This window comes from Brassica napus, chromosome A8, assembly GCF_020379485.1.
Source record: "Brassica napus cultivar Da-Ae chromosome A8, Da-Ae, whole genome shotgun sequence".
Taxonomy (NCBI): domain Eukaryota; kingdom Viridiplantae; phylum Streptophyta; class Magnoliopsida; order Brassicales; family Brassicaceae; genus Brassica; species Brassica napus.
In genome coordinates this window covers 10,323,464-10,339,484 of record NC_063441.1, presented here as the reverse complement: position 1 = coordinate 10,339,484, position 16,021 = coordinate 10,323,464, and the positions used below count along the sequence as shown (strand labels likewise).

General features: G+C 37.0%; 1 protein-coding gene across 5 annotated transcripts; it reads left to right on the top strand.

Moving 5' to 3' along the window:
- Nucleotides 1–3,824: 3,824 nt before the first annotated feature.
- Nucleotides 3,825–15,079, top strand: LOC125577310. Of its 5 annotated transcripts, XM_048738644.1 has the most exons (6): nt 4,007–5,450; nt 5,674–8,888; nt 9,195–9,252; nt 10,471–13,258; nt 13,565–13,622; nt 14,293–15,079. In XM_048738644.1, exon 4 carries the CDS (start codon nt 10,471–10,473, stop codon nt 11,863–11,865), a length of 1,395 nt encoding a protein of 464 aa, XP_048594601.1. In that variant the 5' UTR covers nt 4,007–5,450; nt 5,674–8,888; nt 9,195–9,252; the 3' UTR covers nt 11,866–13,258; nt 13,565–13,622; nt 14,293–15,079. The 5 variants fall into 5 exon arrangements, with proteins under 5 accessions (XP_048594604.1, XP_048594603.1, XP_048594602.1 ...); XM_048738647.1 differs by adding an exon at nt 5,574–5,583 and having other exon boundaries at nt 3,825–5,450; nt 5,674–13,258; XM_048738646.1 differs by adding an exon at nt 5,564–5,583 and having other exon boundaries at nt 3,917–5,450; nt 5,674–13,258.
- The last annotated feature ends 942 nt before the right edge of the window (nt 15,080–16,021 follow it).

Here is a 16,021-nt window from a genome sequence, read left to right as displayed (position 1 = left end):
TTGTGGTGTGCTATGGTTTGTATTAAATCTTGTTATAAAGTAGAGATGTAAAGGTAGACCACAACCCGTAGATTATGTCCAAATAGTCCATTAGCAGGGCGGCTCTGGACACACATATACAAACCGCAATCCACGGTCGATCAACTGCCATATATTAAAATAAAACTGAATCCACAATGGATTGGACTATTTGACGCGGGTTTACTCGCTTAACATTTTTAAAACTAAGAATTTTGATGTAATAAAAAGATTGTGAATAGTTTGAGACACATATGTTTTCTTAAGTATTTTATTCTCTATAACTAAGAAAATTTAAGCCATTTAAAATAAAAAGAAGAAAAAATAGAAAAAAAAACAAGCATGACCAAAAAATATAATGGAAATCGCATTTCATATTTGTACAACATAAATTAGGTTTTATACTTCTTTGGAACTTTGGAATCTAATTATTACAACAAACACAAAGAAGTGAATTTTGTAATCAAATAACGAAACACTTTAATTTTCACTTGTTTTGTATCAGCTGATATAGGCTTAAGGATGATCTTTGGCTTTTGTATCTCAATTCATTATATATTATTGAATTGGTTATTCTCAACTTTGTTAATTTTTGAACACAAGTATTGGATGATAATTAAAGACAAATATATTGTATGCAAAAGTTTAACCTGTAAGAGTATTTGTTTAAACTCTTTCGTTTTTCTACAATTCTCTTACCGTTTCTTTTTTAAAATAAACATTTTTCAATCTAATTCACTACATTTACGGAAAAAAATGTCACATTTTTTTTTCATAAGTATTATTCATTCTAAAAGTGACATTTAATATCTTATGTATTTACATGGTTTTAAGCTTCATTTTAGTTTTCATATTAATCATTTGGATGCATTTAGTGTAGATTTAGATTGCATTGCATTATATATGTCTATATCAGGCATTGGAGATGCTTATTGGTGACTTTGAAGACATTTGAGATGTTTTGAGATCAAAATATAGATGTTTGTAGCGTAAATCATTTTCTGGTGCTAGGTATCATAGCAACTTCTATGTAGCGACTAAGACGCCACATGATTCTCCCTAGCGACATGTGTAGCGACCAGGAGTGGTCGCTACGAGCAGACCAAGACTGAAGCTAAAGACGACCAAGTATCCTAGCGACGTCATCTAGTCACTAGGATGTCCTGCGAGTCAGCATAGCGACCTCCATAGCGACATGGGGGGGTCGATACAGATCCTGAAGAGTTGAAAGTCTCGTAGCGACCAGCCTGTAGTGGGAAGACCAAGTCGCTATAGACGAAAATACCACTTTTTTATTGGGTTGACCCATCTTGTTTTTAGACTTCTATAAATATTTTTTAGACCCAATACTCAGACTTATCTTTTTTTCTCTAAACACAAAATCTATTTTGCTGAAAGATTCAATCTTTAGCTTCTTTTCATCTTTATCACTTGTGTTTATTGGATTATCTTGACCATTAATAATTATTAACCTTCAATCATCTATGTTTTTGGGTTATTCATGTCTATTAGTGAGTAGTTACTTGTTGGATTCATTGGTTAGAGTGATTAAGTGAAGATCTAGGGTGTTTAGTGTTAGATATCTATCTATTTTCTTGCTTGTTGAGTGCTCTTAATGTTAGTTTAGTCTTGATCTCTCTAAATAAGAACTCTAGACGTTTCATATTCGGAAGATGTTTATGAAATGTTTGAACCAACTCAACTTTTCTCTTTTCTTGCTTAACCAAAGACATTTGATGTTAGAGAAGCTTAGATAGTTAGCAGGGTTTTTCTTAATGATTTCTTGAGTGAATTGAACCAAAGACATTTGATGTTTGACTAATGAAAGTAAATGAAAATTTATATTGACAAAGAACATGTTGATGATTGTTGTCTAGACTTAAGAAAATATGTTGATTGATAGCTTGCCACTCTAGATTGGATCTTAGCTACTTTAAGTCAAATGCTTAATCCTATGAGTCCTATTTTCTCTTATTGATTGAAAGTTTGAGTTTTGTTTTTGCCTTGCTAGTTACTTATGACTTGTTTACATCACTACCTTGATTGCATTTAGATTAAATTGTACAGCTTGCATTCTTAGTGATTGAAATTATCTAGAGGTTAGATTGACCCCTAAAGTACTATAACTACTTAGGATTAAACTTATTCCATATCAACATTCATAGCATAAATCTATATAATTCATAGCATGGAAACTACATAACATATTTTGAACCTGCAGGATGGCCCACAAAACCGCTTAGCTAGGCGGGGCGAGCTTTGACATATATATACAAACTGCAATCCGCAGCAGACCAGCCCGCAGTCCGCATAGTAGTTGAACTTGCTACTGGTTGGGCTACTTGAACGCGGATTGGCCCGTCTGACGTCTCTAAATGTCACTTAGAAAACTGTAAGCCAAAAAAAAAAATCATTTGGTTTGAAGCTTAGTAGTAACTCTTATATAATCCTACTAACCCCATCATTCAGACGTGGATGTAGAATCCGTACAGAGTCATGTCCTCTAGTTTGCAAAACTAAAAACTCAGTTGAAATAAATATCCAACTAGATTGGGCTAATAGGCATGATGCCTTTGGGAGATTAGTCATGCCCTCAAGTTTTTATACTACCTGGAAACCAGATGGTGTGAGCTGATTCTTCTCATAAGTGTTTATTTATTATAAAGTCCCGGCCACTACATGACTCTTTAAACCTATTATCTTTCTCCTTTCGTTTTGGTATTTTGACTTGCGCATTCGAGAGGACAGACAATCCCCCTCTTGTCTTCTGCCATCATAACCATGTTATTGTTTTAGAAACGTCCTACGGCAGCTGAAAGCAAGGCTGGGCACGGGATAAGTAGCCGTTAATTTTTCCATATTTATTACTTGGTTTGGCTTTTTTAACTTTTTAAGTAATCAAATTTGTTACTTGGACTTGATTTGTTTAAAACAGGTACTCGACATATCAAATATTTGTTAAAATTTTGATACTTGCTAGTTAGTTGTTTGACTTGTTATGTTACTTAATCAAATCTGTTATTTAATTTAAAATATTTGATTAATTGAATCTATTAAACTAAATTAAGTACGTAAAACTCATTTTACTCTAATACACTATCTATACTATTATTTGATAAGTGAATTTGCTTACTTGTCATGTTTTTCATGATTTTAGTTAATTTGTCTACTTGTCATCTTTTCCATGATTTTAAGATAAATCATTAATTTAATTAATATTATTATTTAAATTATTATTTTAATATTTATATATTATCATGATATTAAGATAATTGATAAAAATTACCATATTCTATTGATATATGTATATATTCTATTATTTAAAAAATATTTAAATATATATTTATCATGATATTTAAGATATTTAATTAATAAATTGATATTAAAAATTGACATTAACAATATCTACCGATAATATCATCATTACTTTTATCTATATTTAGTTGATGATTTTAATGACTAATATTATAGTCAGTTTCTCTGACTTTTATTAGAAATATTGATCAAATACATATTATTAAAAAAATTATATATAAGTATACTAATATATCTGAATTAATCGGTTTCTTTGGTTTATTCGGTTTGATCGCTTAATATACTGAACCATATCTATATATTGCGGTTTCTTAAAAAATAAAATTCATTCAATTTATTCGGTACTACCATATCCAGATTGTTTTCTCTATTTCGATTTGGTTCGATTTTAAATGGTTCGGTTTTACCGGATTGAACACTCCTACACTATCATTATTTTGTTGATGTTTTATAGTTGTGATTTTATAAAATCCTTTCAGTGCGATGTGATTTCTTTTCAGTCCAAATACAATATATATGTGTTTAATTACAAATACAAATTTCTTAATTTAATTATTACTATAGAAAATATTTTGATCCAAAATCTACATCACATAAATAAAACTATGAAACAAAAGAAAATAATTTAATACATTGATTATCAATATTAATATTGAAGTTTTATGATTTATAATAATTTAAAATTTCTATCAAAATTAATTATTATTTTTATAAAAATAAACATCAGAACTAAAAAATGGTTAAGTATGTAGATATATTAGTCCACACAAGGTGCGGGGCATCAACTAGTTTGGCTTTAATATTGGAGTAAGGAATTTAATTTTTAAAACAAATATTTCGGGATTTGTTTATAAAGAAACAATTACTAACAACACCTATTAAGTATAATTATTATATGAAATAAACGGTTAACAAGTCACTACAAGAAATATTGGTTTTGATAGCAGTAGAGGATAGCATTTTTGTCTTTCTGCTATGGTTGACATACCCGTTTGTTTTAGATAGCGTTTGTATATTTTGAAACGCTATGATAGAGTAGTATATTTGGAAACGTTATGATAGCGGATGTTTAATAGCAAAATAATTAAAATGCTATGTTTGGTTTATCTAATCCCTAAACCCTAAACAAGTTTTTAAACCCTAAACTCCAAGTATAAACCTTAAAAATCTTATATTCTCATACTATAACTTCAAATCTTGAATTTTAACTCAAATTTATTCTTTTTAAGTTTAATATATAACTTCCAAACACACAAACCTTAATTCCTCAATCAAACTCTATACCCTAAATCCTAACATGAAACATATATAAACCATGCATCCAATACATATAAATTTCAAATCTAAAATTTTATTAATCTAACAAATTTTAAATCTAAATCTTAATCACAAATCCTTATATAGTAACTATAACCCTTGTACTTTCAAAAATTTTAACCCTAAAATCATAACATAAAACACTTTACACAAACTAATTATAAAAACCCCATTATGCAGTTTTTGAAAATCATATAACCAGAAAAATCTAATCAAAATTTATATTTCATATGTTAAATTACAATATATAATCTTTACATTTAGGCAATTTATAAAACAATTAAAAAGAAATCTAAAAACAATTTTATTGCTTCTTTTTATGACCATTGATTGATTCTAATCTAAGGGCTGAGATTTTTCTTTTGTCTATCTCCAACCTTCTCTGTCATTGGTTAATTTTTTTTCTCAAAGATCACGGTTCTTAGCCATTGATGCAACGTAATCCAAAGGCCACAATTTAGTCTTTCTCTTTCTCACTTATCTTCTCCTTTACGACTTTTTATTTTTCTTTCTTCAGCAACAACATCGACAATTAATCCAATGAGGGCAAAGCAACTGGTTGTTGGACCACCATGGTAGAAGAGACGACTGCACCGGTCTGAGTTCGTCGCTGTCGTCACCGGTCTCGAACTCGGAGGGAGCATGGTGGTGCTTAGTAGCGAGGGTGATTTCTGAAAGGGCGGCGGAGAGTGGAGGCGTGAAGAGTTCGAGGTGGTGATGAAGTTTTGTCAAAGCAAAGCCCTCGCAACATCGCAGTGCTCATCCTCTTGTCCGGTGACGTTTTAAAACTCCTGAAGCAGGTTCGAGTGTTGTGACTCTCTCTCTCAGCATCTGTGTTTTCTTAATTTCTGGTATTGATTTTTAGGGTTTTCAGATCTGTTTATCCAATGATTCCTTTTTTTTTTTTGGAAAGCCAATGTCAGGATTACACAGGTGAAGTTTGGATTGTTCTTTTAAGATGTATCCTCAGATTTGATTAGTGAATCACGTGTTCTGTTCTGAGACTTTCATTTGATTCTTAAGATGGCAAAGGAATCTAGCGGTGGTGGTGGAGGTGAAGCCGAGCAAGAAGAAGAAGAGAGGTGGAGAAAGAGAGACGACAAAGACACACAAGGAAGAAGAGGATACGGCAAGGTGGATGGGAGAAGACAACACATGTGGCTGAGAAGATTAGATTTAGGTTTATTTTTTAATCTGGGTTTAGGGTCTTTTTAATTTTGGGTTTCGTTTTTGTAATACAATTTTAATTAATAAATTAATTTTAATTATAAATCAATTTTAATTTATAAATTGCTATTTCGATATATATTTTTTAATTTTTTTTTATTATTTAATAAGATAATAATAACGAAAAAGAAACGCTATAAAAATATATTTAATTGCATACACAAAAGCGCTATAATATATAACAATAAGATAGCAGTGCAAAAAACCGCTATCTAATGTGTCTGACCTACTATGACGGGCGATGATACAGCGCTTCATAAACCGCTGTCGTATCGTTAGATAGGGTTTTTCGTCCGCTAATAAAAGTCTTTTTTCTTGTAGTGAGTAAACGCGGGAACAAATTAATAATACTTAATACTTGACTTGTATAGCGAGTAACAAATTTTAGATTGAATGAATTGTTATGAATAAATATCAATTGACATTAACAATATCTACCGATAATATCATCATTACTTTTATCTATATTTAGTTGATGATTTTAATGACTAATATTATAGTCAGTTTCTCTGACTTTTATTAGAGATATTGATCAAATACATATTATTAAAAAAATTATATATAAGTATACTAATATATCTGAATTAATCGGTTTCTTTGGTTTATTCGGTTTGATCGCTTAATATACTGAACCATATCTATATATTGCGGTTTCTTAAAAAATAACATTCATTCAATTTATTCGGTACTACCATATCCAGTTAATTTGACAATACTAAATATTTGTTTTCAAGCCGAGATAAAACAAATAGCAAAATTAGACCGATTAACGAATAATTATGTACAGCCCTAGCTGAAAGGAAAAAGAAGAAATCATACCCTCAATTCCGTGAAGGCTCAAATAATGGTTGAACTGCATGTTCCCTCAGTTCCACGAGATTTATAACTTATTAAACCAAGCAAAGGTCATATCAGTTTTCAGTTTTCACTCGACTAGTCACCTAAAGAAGAGTCTATTTGCATTGTATTAAGCTCTTAGCTGCCTCAACAAGACTATGGACACAAAAAGCGACCATGATATTACCATACATGATCTTCTTTGTTGTTTTTGATGTTGTTAAAAAATTATAAAATAGGACGAAATATATAATCAATAATGAAATTATCTTTTTTTTAATTGACGTTTTAAACTAATTTAGCTATTTCTATCAATATGTTTCATTTGCTGATTAAAATAATAAATCACCTCAATATTAAATTTTAAACATCCACATCTTTTATTAGCGAGTAACAAATTTTAGATATGTGATACTCGACTTGACAACACTAAATATCTGTTTTCAAGCCGGGTACAAAACAACTAGCTAAATTTTACTGAATAACGAATAATTATGCCCCGTCCGAGCTGAAAGGCAAAAAGAAGGAACCCTACCCTCAACTCCGTGAAGGCTGATTAAACCATGCATAGGTCATATCGGTTTTAACTCGACCAGTCCCCTAAAAGAAGAGTCTATATACATTGTATTAATATTTAGCTGCTTCGAGACACAAAAAACAACCATGATATAATACTACCATACATGATCTTCTTTGTTATTTTTGATGTTGTACAAAAAACTATAAAGTGGGACAAATCAATATGTTTCATTTTCTGATTAAAATGATAAATCATCTTAAATATTAATTTTAAACATCCACCGATCTGTGGAAGTCCCTTTATAGTTTCATTAATGTTTCTACACTAGGTACAAAGAAAAAGTTTACAATGGAATTTTAACATAGTACAAGTAAACCCGGTGAGACATGGGTCTTCATAGGGCGGTTCTGATAATACAGTTAGACGTAAATTCTTAGTAATGTCGGTTGTTGAATCGTTTATGTGATCTTTTTCATAATTGTAATATCCTAAAAAAACATCCAGATCTCTTTTAAAAGACAAGTCAGCATACTTACGAAACACTTTGTTCAGAACTGTAGATATTTAAAATGGATCCAAATATATTTTGAACTGAGAAATATTATCTTTGTTTCACTTCAAGTCTCTCCATAGCAAATAGACAGTGTGACGAACATAACAAACGGAATCATGACAATCCCCTACCTACAACACAGCCTCCCGTAGAACCAACCAATCAAAATCCTCAGAAAGGCTTGGCTTTGTTTTCTAAAAGCATCTTCCTAAGCTCCGCTGGATCAATCTCATCCGCACAATTAGAAGGTCTGTAATATCCTGTGACTGGATCTGGAGCCCACGCAGACTCTGCCTCTTGATTTGCTCTTTGTTCGAGCTTCTCCACGTAACTCTGGTGGAACATCCCTTACTTAGTAATCCTGGTGATGTCGCAACGTAATTACTCCTAGAATCCAACAACAATACGATAAATATTAACAAAAATATTTTCACGGTAACATTTTGTATGTAGCCAAAAAATACCTTAAGACAATGGAACGAGAAACTGTAACGATCCGAATTTCGATCTCGGAACTCGTTAGCCGGCTAAGGCCCAAGCAATACATCAAAACTAAAATGTTTGTTTATAAATACCCCATCTTCACATTGTTTTCTCCACCTGCATCAAAAAAAAGAAATCAGAAAAGTTAGAGAGAAGAAGAAGTGAAAAAGAGAGAGAGTGAAAGAAAAAAAGATAGGAACCACTGCATGCTGCCACCAGGAGTCCTCGCCGGAGCCACCGCACGCCAGGACATCGTCAAGCTCGTCATCACCATCAACCTCAGCTGAGAATCGTCGGAAACCGCCGCCTCTTAAGCTTTGTTTTCGTCCGTTCAGTATATCGGCCATATCTTCTTAACCGTTGAGAATCTCGCGCATGAAGAGCCACCATCGTGTTCCTCTCGTCGAGACAAAGCCGTAGCCACCGACCACGCCGCAATCGGAGTCCGGACGAAGCCGCTAGAGCCTCCGGAAGCTTCGCCTCTGTGCGCGCGTGAGTTATACGCGCCGCTGCCGGAAATCGTCTCCGCCGCCAGACCACCGCCTCACCACTACCGGAACGCCGTCGCTGTCGCCGTGCTCCGCCTTCTGTCGCCGCCGTCGTCCGCCGTCACCACCGGTAAGCCATCGCCGTCGCCGTCGGTGACCGTCGCCGGTGACTCGCCGACGACTCGCCAACTCGGCTGAGTCGACCCGGTGAGTCAACTCGGTTGACTCGGTTAACCGCTGGTTTGACTGGTTTGACCGGTTTAAATTAATTTCGTTTCGGTTAGGGTAAACCGGTCGGTTAGGACAAATTGATTTCTGGTCAAGGGTTGACCGGATTGACCTTTGACCATCGAATTGACTTTTCCATAAACCTTAACCAGACCCGTTTTAAACCGTTCGAAAGGCGTTCTCACTCGATTTTTCGCCCTGATTTCAGATTTGGAGTCTATTTGAGCATCTGGAGTTCATAGATACCACATTTCCCTATTACTAAGGTGAGGGCTACTCCGTTAAACCCCGAGCTAGTTTAGTACTACCATTATGGAAAGTTTAGTTTCGAAACATGATCCGTCTCTGTGAATCGAGTCTGTTTGAGAGTCTTACTTGTTCATTATTGATATTTATTGTTAACCGGAATTAGGATAATAGAGGATTCAACGATTGTGTGAAATGATTGATGCTAAAAACTGCTATATATATGTATATACATAGTTATGAGTAGGGATTATGTGATGAGGGCGTGAGTTCAGAGATGTCTGAGCTTCGACACTACGGTATGGTATGGGCGTGAGTTCAGAGACGTTTGAGCTTCGACGCTACTGTTTGGGGCGTGGTGCAGAGACGTTTGCATTTGACGCTACGATGGGCGGGGGTACAAAGACAGACTGTACTAGCGACGCTTCGAGTATATGTATATATCCTTATGAGGAGATGCGTGGTGCATAGAGTAGCTATGTACTATAAGCGCATGAGTTGTAACGGCTAGTCCTCTAGCCGAATATTGATTGTTATGTGTGGTGTAATAGGCACCGTGTTTGTTTCATGCTAGAGCTATGCCTACATTTTAGTAGTGCTATGAACTCAGTCTGTGGTTTGCGGTTTAGCATCCCATACCTCGCTGGGCAACTCCCCTGTTGCTCACCCCTCCTTCTTTCCCCCTTTCAGGTGAGACCGACGAGCAGGAGTGATTATCGGACCGGTGCTATTGGACTTTTGGGCTTCTATCGCTTTTATCATTATCGGGCTTTTAGGCCTTTGGACTTTTATCGTTTATGTTATTTCCTATTTCAGACTTACGGATTTATGTTGTCTTTATATTTCGGACTTATACCGTTATCTATATTTCGGATGTTATTTTATATTATGGATTTACAGCGTGGACGTTGACTTTTATATTTATAAATGAAGATTTCATAAACTATTATTTATTGAATTGTTTTTATTATTTCGAAAGTGACGGATGTCACAGTTTTGGTATCAGAGCGGGGTTCTGTCCCGGCTCCGACCCGGGATGGCGATTTTTGGAGACCTGGTTTTATTCGGTTTTATTCGGTTTTATTCGGTTTTGACGGTTTTAGACGATTTCAAAATATTTTCGGGGATTTGGGGATTTTGAAAATGAAAATAAATAGCACATTTCCGTTCGATATCACTTCTCCTTAAATGTTGGTATCAAAAGTTCAGCGTATGTTGACTTTTCGCTTTCCTTTCAGATGCCGCCAAGGAGAAGAACCACTCGTGCCCAGACCGCCAGAGCTGTTAGAGACGATTTAGATGAGCATGAGCAGCCCGCAGTTCCGCCACCCGCGGCTCCACCAGTTGATCAGGATGCATTGAGACAGATGGTTCAGGATGCCGCTAGACAGGCCGCTCAGGAGGCACTTCAGCAGATTGCCCAGGAGGCAGCCAGGCAGGCCGCTCAGGAGGCTGCCCGAGTAGCTGCTCAGGAGGTTGCTCGTCAGATGGCTGCAGTTCAGCAGGCTCCTCAGGTTCAGGTGCAGCAGGGTCCACAGATTCAGGTTCAGCAAGTTCCACCGGTTCAGGTCCAGCAGGATCAGCAGATTCCCGCTCAGCATGATCATCAGGATCCCGTTCAGCAGGTTCCCCTTCCTCAGGTTCCACTGCAGCACGGACCAGCTCAGCAGTTTGCTCATGGTGTTCAGGATCTACCACCACCACCACCGCGACCTCATGTTTACCCGGTTTATGATGAGAGGTTCTACAGGCTGACGCATCAGATGAGGAACATGGATATGGAGCATTTTAGTGGGACAGTGGATGCTGTAGCTGCACATGATTGGAAGTTAGCCTTGCAGCGGAAGCTGGAGATTATTGAGTGTCCACCAGAGTTGTCGCTCAGATTGACTATGCAGTACCTTCGTGGAGATGCTCTTATATGGTGGGAGGGAATACGATTGAGTCACCTTGGGCCAGAGAGGCTTACCTTCGCAGACTTCATCCGAGAGTTCGATAGGAAATACTTTCCGAAGGAAGCTATGGATAGGAAGAAATGCGAGTTCGAGCATGTAAGCCAGGGTGAGATGTCTATCAGGGAGTATGAGGTTGTGTTTAACCAACTTCGCAGATTTGCTAGAGAGGGCATTTTAGAGGAAGACCTGATGAGAAAATTTTTGAATGGGATGCGAGTGGAGATTCGCAACAGGTGCCGTGTCGTCACTTATCACAGATTGGGAGATTTGGTGGAGAAGGCTGCCGAGCAGGAGGCAGGTTTGGCAGAGGAGCAGAAGTACTCCAAGGCAGTTCAGCCTAAGTTTGGAGGGACTTCAGAGGCACAGCAGAGGACATGGGACAAACCGAGCATACAGTGCTTTTACTGTGGAAAGATGGGACATAAGAGTAGGGTTTGTCGGAGTAGGCTATTTGATGCTCAGGTTGCGCCACCAGTCAGACAGATTGCAGCACCAGCAGCACCAGCAGCGGCACATGTCTGCTTTGGCTGTGGTCAGCCAGGTCACTTCATCAGAGATTGCCCGAGGAGGGGAAATGCGGCACTTCCACCACCACCGAAGCGTCTAGCCATCGCTCCATGTGCGTTTGCGGTTGGAGATCCCCATGGAGCTGAGCCGATAGCGGGTATGTGTTCTTAACATACTTGCTTGTGTTAATATTTGTGGTTTTGTGGTTATCTTGTATAGTTCGAGATTAGTGAATGTCGTGTATGATTGGTTGTGGTTGGTGTGAGTTACCTCACACCTTATTTGACTTAAGAGTTTTTCATAGTTTTGTGAGTTCGCGTTTGGTTAAGTTTTAGTTTTTTTTGGGGGATCTTCTAACCGAAATATAAGCAAATTCAGATTGTTGTTATGGAGAGCATGGGAACGATCAAGATTCATCGCGATATACATGTTATCATTTGAGTATTATGATAGTATCGTCGAGGTTTTTATGGTGGGTCTAGTCGTACACCACTTTGTTGGACCAAAGTGGGGGAGAGACGTGAGATGGAATCAGCAATGATTCAAGAGACGGTAGAGCAAATGGAAATGCTCGAAGCTTAGGTTAGGAAGCCCATGACCGTCAGAAGAGTTACGTGGATAAGCGCCGTAAGGATTTGGATTTTGAAGTTGGCGACCTAATAAATCTGAAGGAGGATGTTTCAAAAAGAATCAAAGACTCGGAATCTAAAGAAGCTTAACCAAAATATATGGGAACATATCTCTTTATTGGTCAGCAAGTGAAATCAGTCTAGGGAGTGGTGACCATGTATCTAGTGACCATGTTGGTCAAGGTTCGTTGGGAGGAATAGGATTCAAGAGGAGACCTGAGCCGAGCAAGGATTATTATTCGAGGTTTTGTTACGATGACATTGGACATGTCAGATTATGACTTGAATTCGGGGACGAATTCCTTATAAGTGGGGGAGAATTGTAACGATCCGAATTTCGATCTCGGAACTCGTTAGCCGGCTAAGGCCCAAGCAATACATCAAAACTAAAATGTTTGTTTATAAATACCCCATCTTCACATTGTTTTCTCCACCTGCATCAAAAAAAAGAAATCAGAAAAGTTAGAGAGAAGAAGAAGTGAAAAAGAGAGAGAGTGAAAGAAAAAAAGATAGGAACCACTGCATGCTGCCACCAGGAGTCCTCGCCGGAGCCACCGCACGCCAGGACATCGTCAAGCTCGTCATCACCATCAACCTCAGCTGAGAATCGTCGGAAACCGCCGCCTCTTAAGCTTTGTTTTCGTCCGTTCAGTATATCGGCCATATCTTCTTAACCGTTGAGAATCTCGCGCATGCAGAGCCACCATCGTGTTCCTCTCGTCGAGACGAAGCCGTAGCCACCGACCACGCCGCAATCGGAGTCCGGACGAAGCCGCTAGAGCCTCCGGAAGTTTCGCCTCTGTGCGCGCGTGAGTTATACGCGCCGCCGCCAGAAATCGTCTCCGCCGCCAGACCACCGCCTCACCACCACCGGAACGCCGTCGCTGTCGCCGTGCTCCGCCTTCTGTCGCCGCCGTCGTCCGCCGTCACCACCGGTAAGCCATCGCCGTCGCCGTCGGTGACCGTCGCCGGTGACTCGCCGACGACTCGCCAACTCGGCTGAGTCGACCTGGTGAGTCAACTCGGTTGACTCGGTTAACCGCTGGTTTGACTGGTTTGACCGGTTTAAATTGATTTCGTTTCGGTTAGGGTAAACCGGTCGGTTAGGACAAATTGATTTCTGGTCAAGGGTTGACCGGATTGACCTTTGACCATCGAATTGACTTTTCCATAAACCTTGACTAGACCCGTTTTAAACCGTTCGAAAGGCGTTCTCACTCGATTTTTCGCCCTGATTTCAGATTTGGAGTCTATTTGAGCATCTGGAGTTCATAGATACCACATTTCCCTATTACTAAGGTGAGGGCTACTCCGTTAAACCCCGAGCTAGTTTAGTACTACCATTATGGAAAGTTTAGTTTCGAAACATGATCCGTCTCTGTGAATCGAGTCTGTTTGAGAGTCTTGCTTGTTCATTATTGATATTTATTGTTAACCGGAATTAGGATAATAGAGGATTCAACGATTGTGTGAAATGATTGATGCTAAAAACTGCTATATATATGTATATACATAGTTATGAGTAGGGATTATGTGATGAGGGCGTGAGTTCAGAGATGTCTGAGCTTCGACGCTACGGTATGGTATGGGCGTGAGTTCAGAGACGTTTGAGCTTCGACGCTACTGTTTGGGGCGTGGTGCAGAGACGTTTGCATTTGACGCTACGATGGGCGGGGGTACAGAGACAGACTGTACTAGCGACGCTTCGAGTATATGTATATATCCTTATGAGGAGATGCGTGGTGCATAGAGTAGCTATGTACTATAAGCGCATGAGTTGTAACGGCTAGTCCTCTAGCCGAATATTGATTGTTACGTGTGGTGTAATAGGCACCGTGTTTGTTTCATGCTAGAGCTATGCCTACATTTTAGTAGTGCTATGAACTCAGTCTGTGGTTTGCGGTTTAGCATCCCATACCTCGCTGGGCAACTCCCCTGTTGCTCACCCCTCCTTCTTTCCCCCTTTCAGGTGAGACCAACGAGCAGGAGTGATTATCGGACCGGTGCTATTGGACTTTTGGGCTTCTATCGCTTTTATCATTATCGGGCTTTTAGGCCTTTGGACTTTTATCGTTTATGTTATTTCCTATTTCAGACTTACGGATTTATGTTGTCTTTATATTTCGGACTTATACCGTTATCTATATTTCGGATGTTGTTTTATATTATGGATTTACAGCGTGGACGTTGACTTTTATATTTATAAATGAAGATTTCATAAACTATTATTTATTGAATTGTTTTTATTATTTCGAAAGTGACGGATGTCACAGAAACACTGCCGGATGCGGTGGAGAAAGAGATTTAACGGCGCCGGGGAGCGAACGAGCTGCCATTTTATTATTTCGATATTCGAATACTTGTGATGTAATAGGGTATGTATGCTGACCGAGAGCTTAGCTTTTAGCTACCGCAAAAGACGTTATGTTCTTCCAGAGTAAACAGATAAACAATCCTTTTGCAGTAGCCGTCGGTGCTAAGCCGCCGTCAGAATCTCCGGTGATGATTTTGTAGGAGTCTTTATTAGGGTTTATGGTGTTTATATACACAACGGCCCATGAATTTTCTCATAATTGTTGCCAAAGTTTACTGCGGTGGTAGACTGAAATGTACGTTTACAAGAAAGAACATCCTATGCTGTCTTATTTGTATTGAAATAATGCAACACATGAAAGAGTGTCTCCCATAATTTGATCTCTGCAATAAAAGTTGTAATATGTAAGTGAAGGGTTTGTGATAATACTATCATTGTGCTCTGACTCAAATTCGCATATTACATGACGTTGCCATGTGGAACAAACAAACGGTACTTTTTTTTTGACTAGACAAACGATACTTGCATCAAATGTTAACAAAAATTGGAGAATAAACAAGTATTTTCGATACAAAAGATCTGATTATGGTCGGTGAGATATGCTGATGATTTTTATATTATGAACGTGTCTCTTACAAACAAAACAGGTGACGTCGTACAAACGATGAGCTTTTCCATTCAATTATTTTGTGCCCGGACGCATACAAGATCAAGATCCAAAAATCTTGGATCGCTCTAAACTTCATTCATAATTTATTTTCAATAAAGTCATCTTTTATTTTATCTGTTAAGAGAAATACCATTTTTATCTACTACAAAATAGTCATACTAGAAATCTATATCCATATATTCAAATAATTTTTTTATTGTTTACATTAGTTTATTTAATGTATAACTTTTCTAAATAATTATAAGGATATTAATAATGAATCCATTTTAACTATAAATTTAAATTTTAGTTTTAGGAATAACAAAATCTGTTGAGAAAAATCTAACAAAATCTTTTTAAAAATTTAAATATTCTTTTAATTAATGCACTGATTAATTTCGCTGTTAGTAGTATAATATTATTATAAATTAATTTTTATTATAAAAAAAATAATGAAATTATATGTTAATTTTATAAATTTTATAAGTATATTCTACATTATATTAAAATAGAAGTAATTAATGAATTACATATTAAAATTATGTTTTTTATGCAAACATATTAAAATTATGTTGAATTGGTAAACCAATATATTTTGAAAAATATTTTCATTAAGATAAATAAATAAAATATCATTCACCGTTTAAAGTGACTAAAATATCATTCATCTTTTAAATGATTAATATTCATAAATTATGTAATAATTTTTACAAAAAATAAAATTGTTAACATATG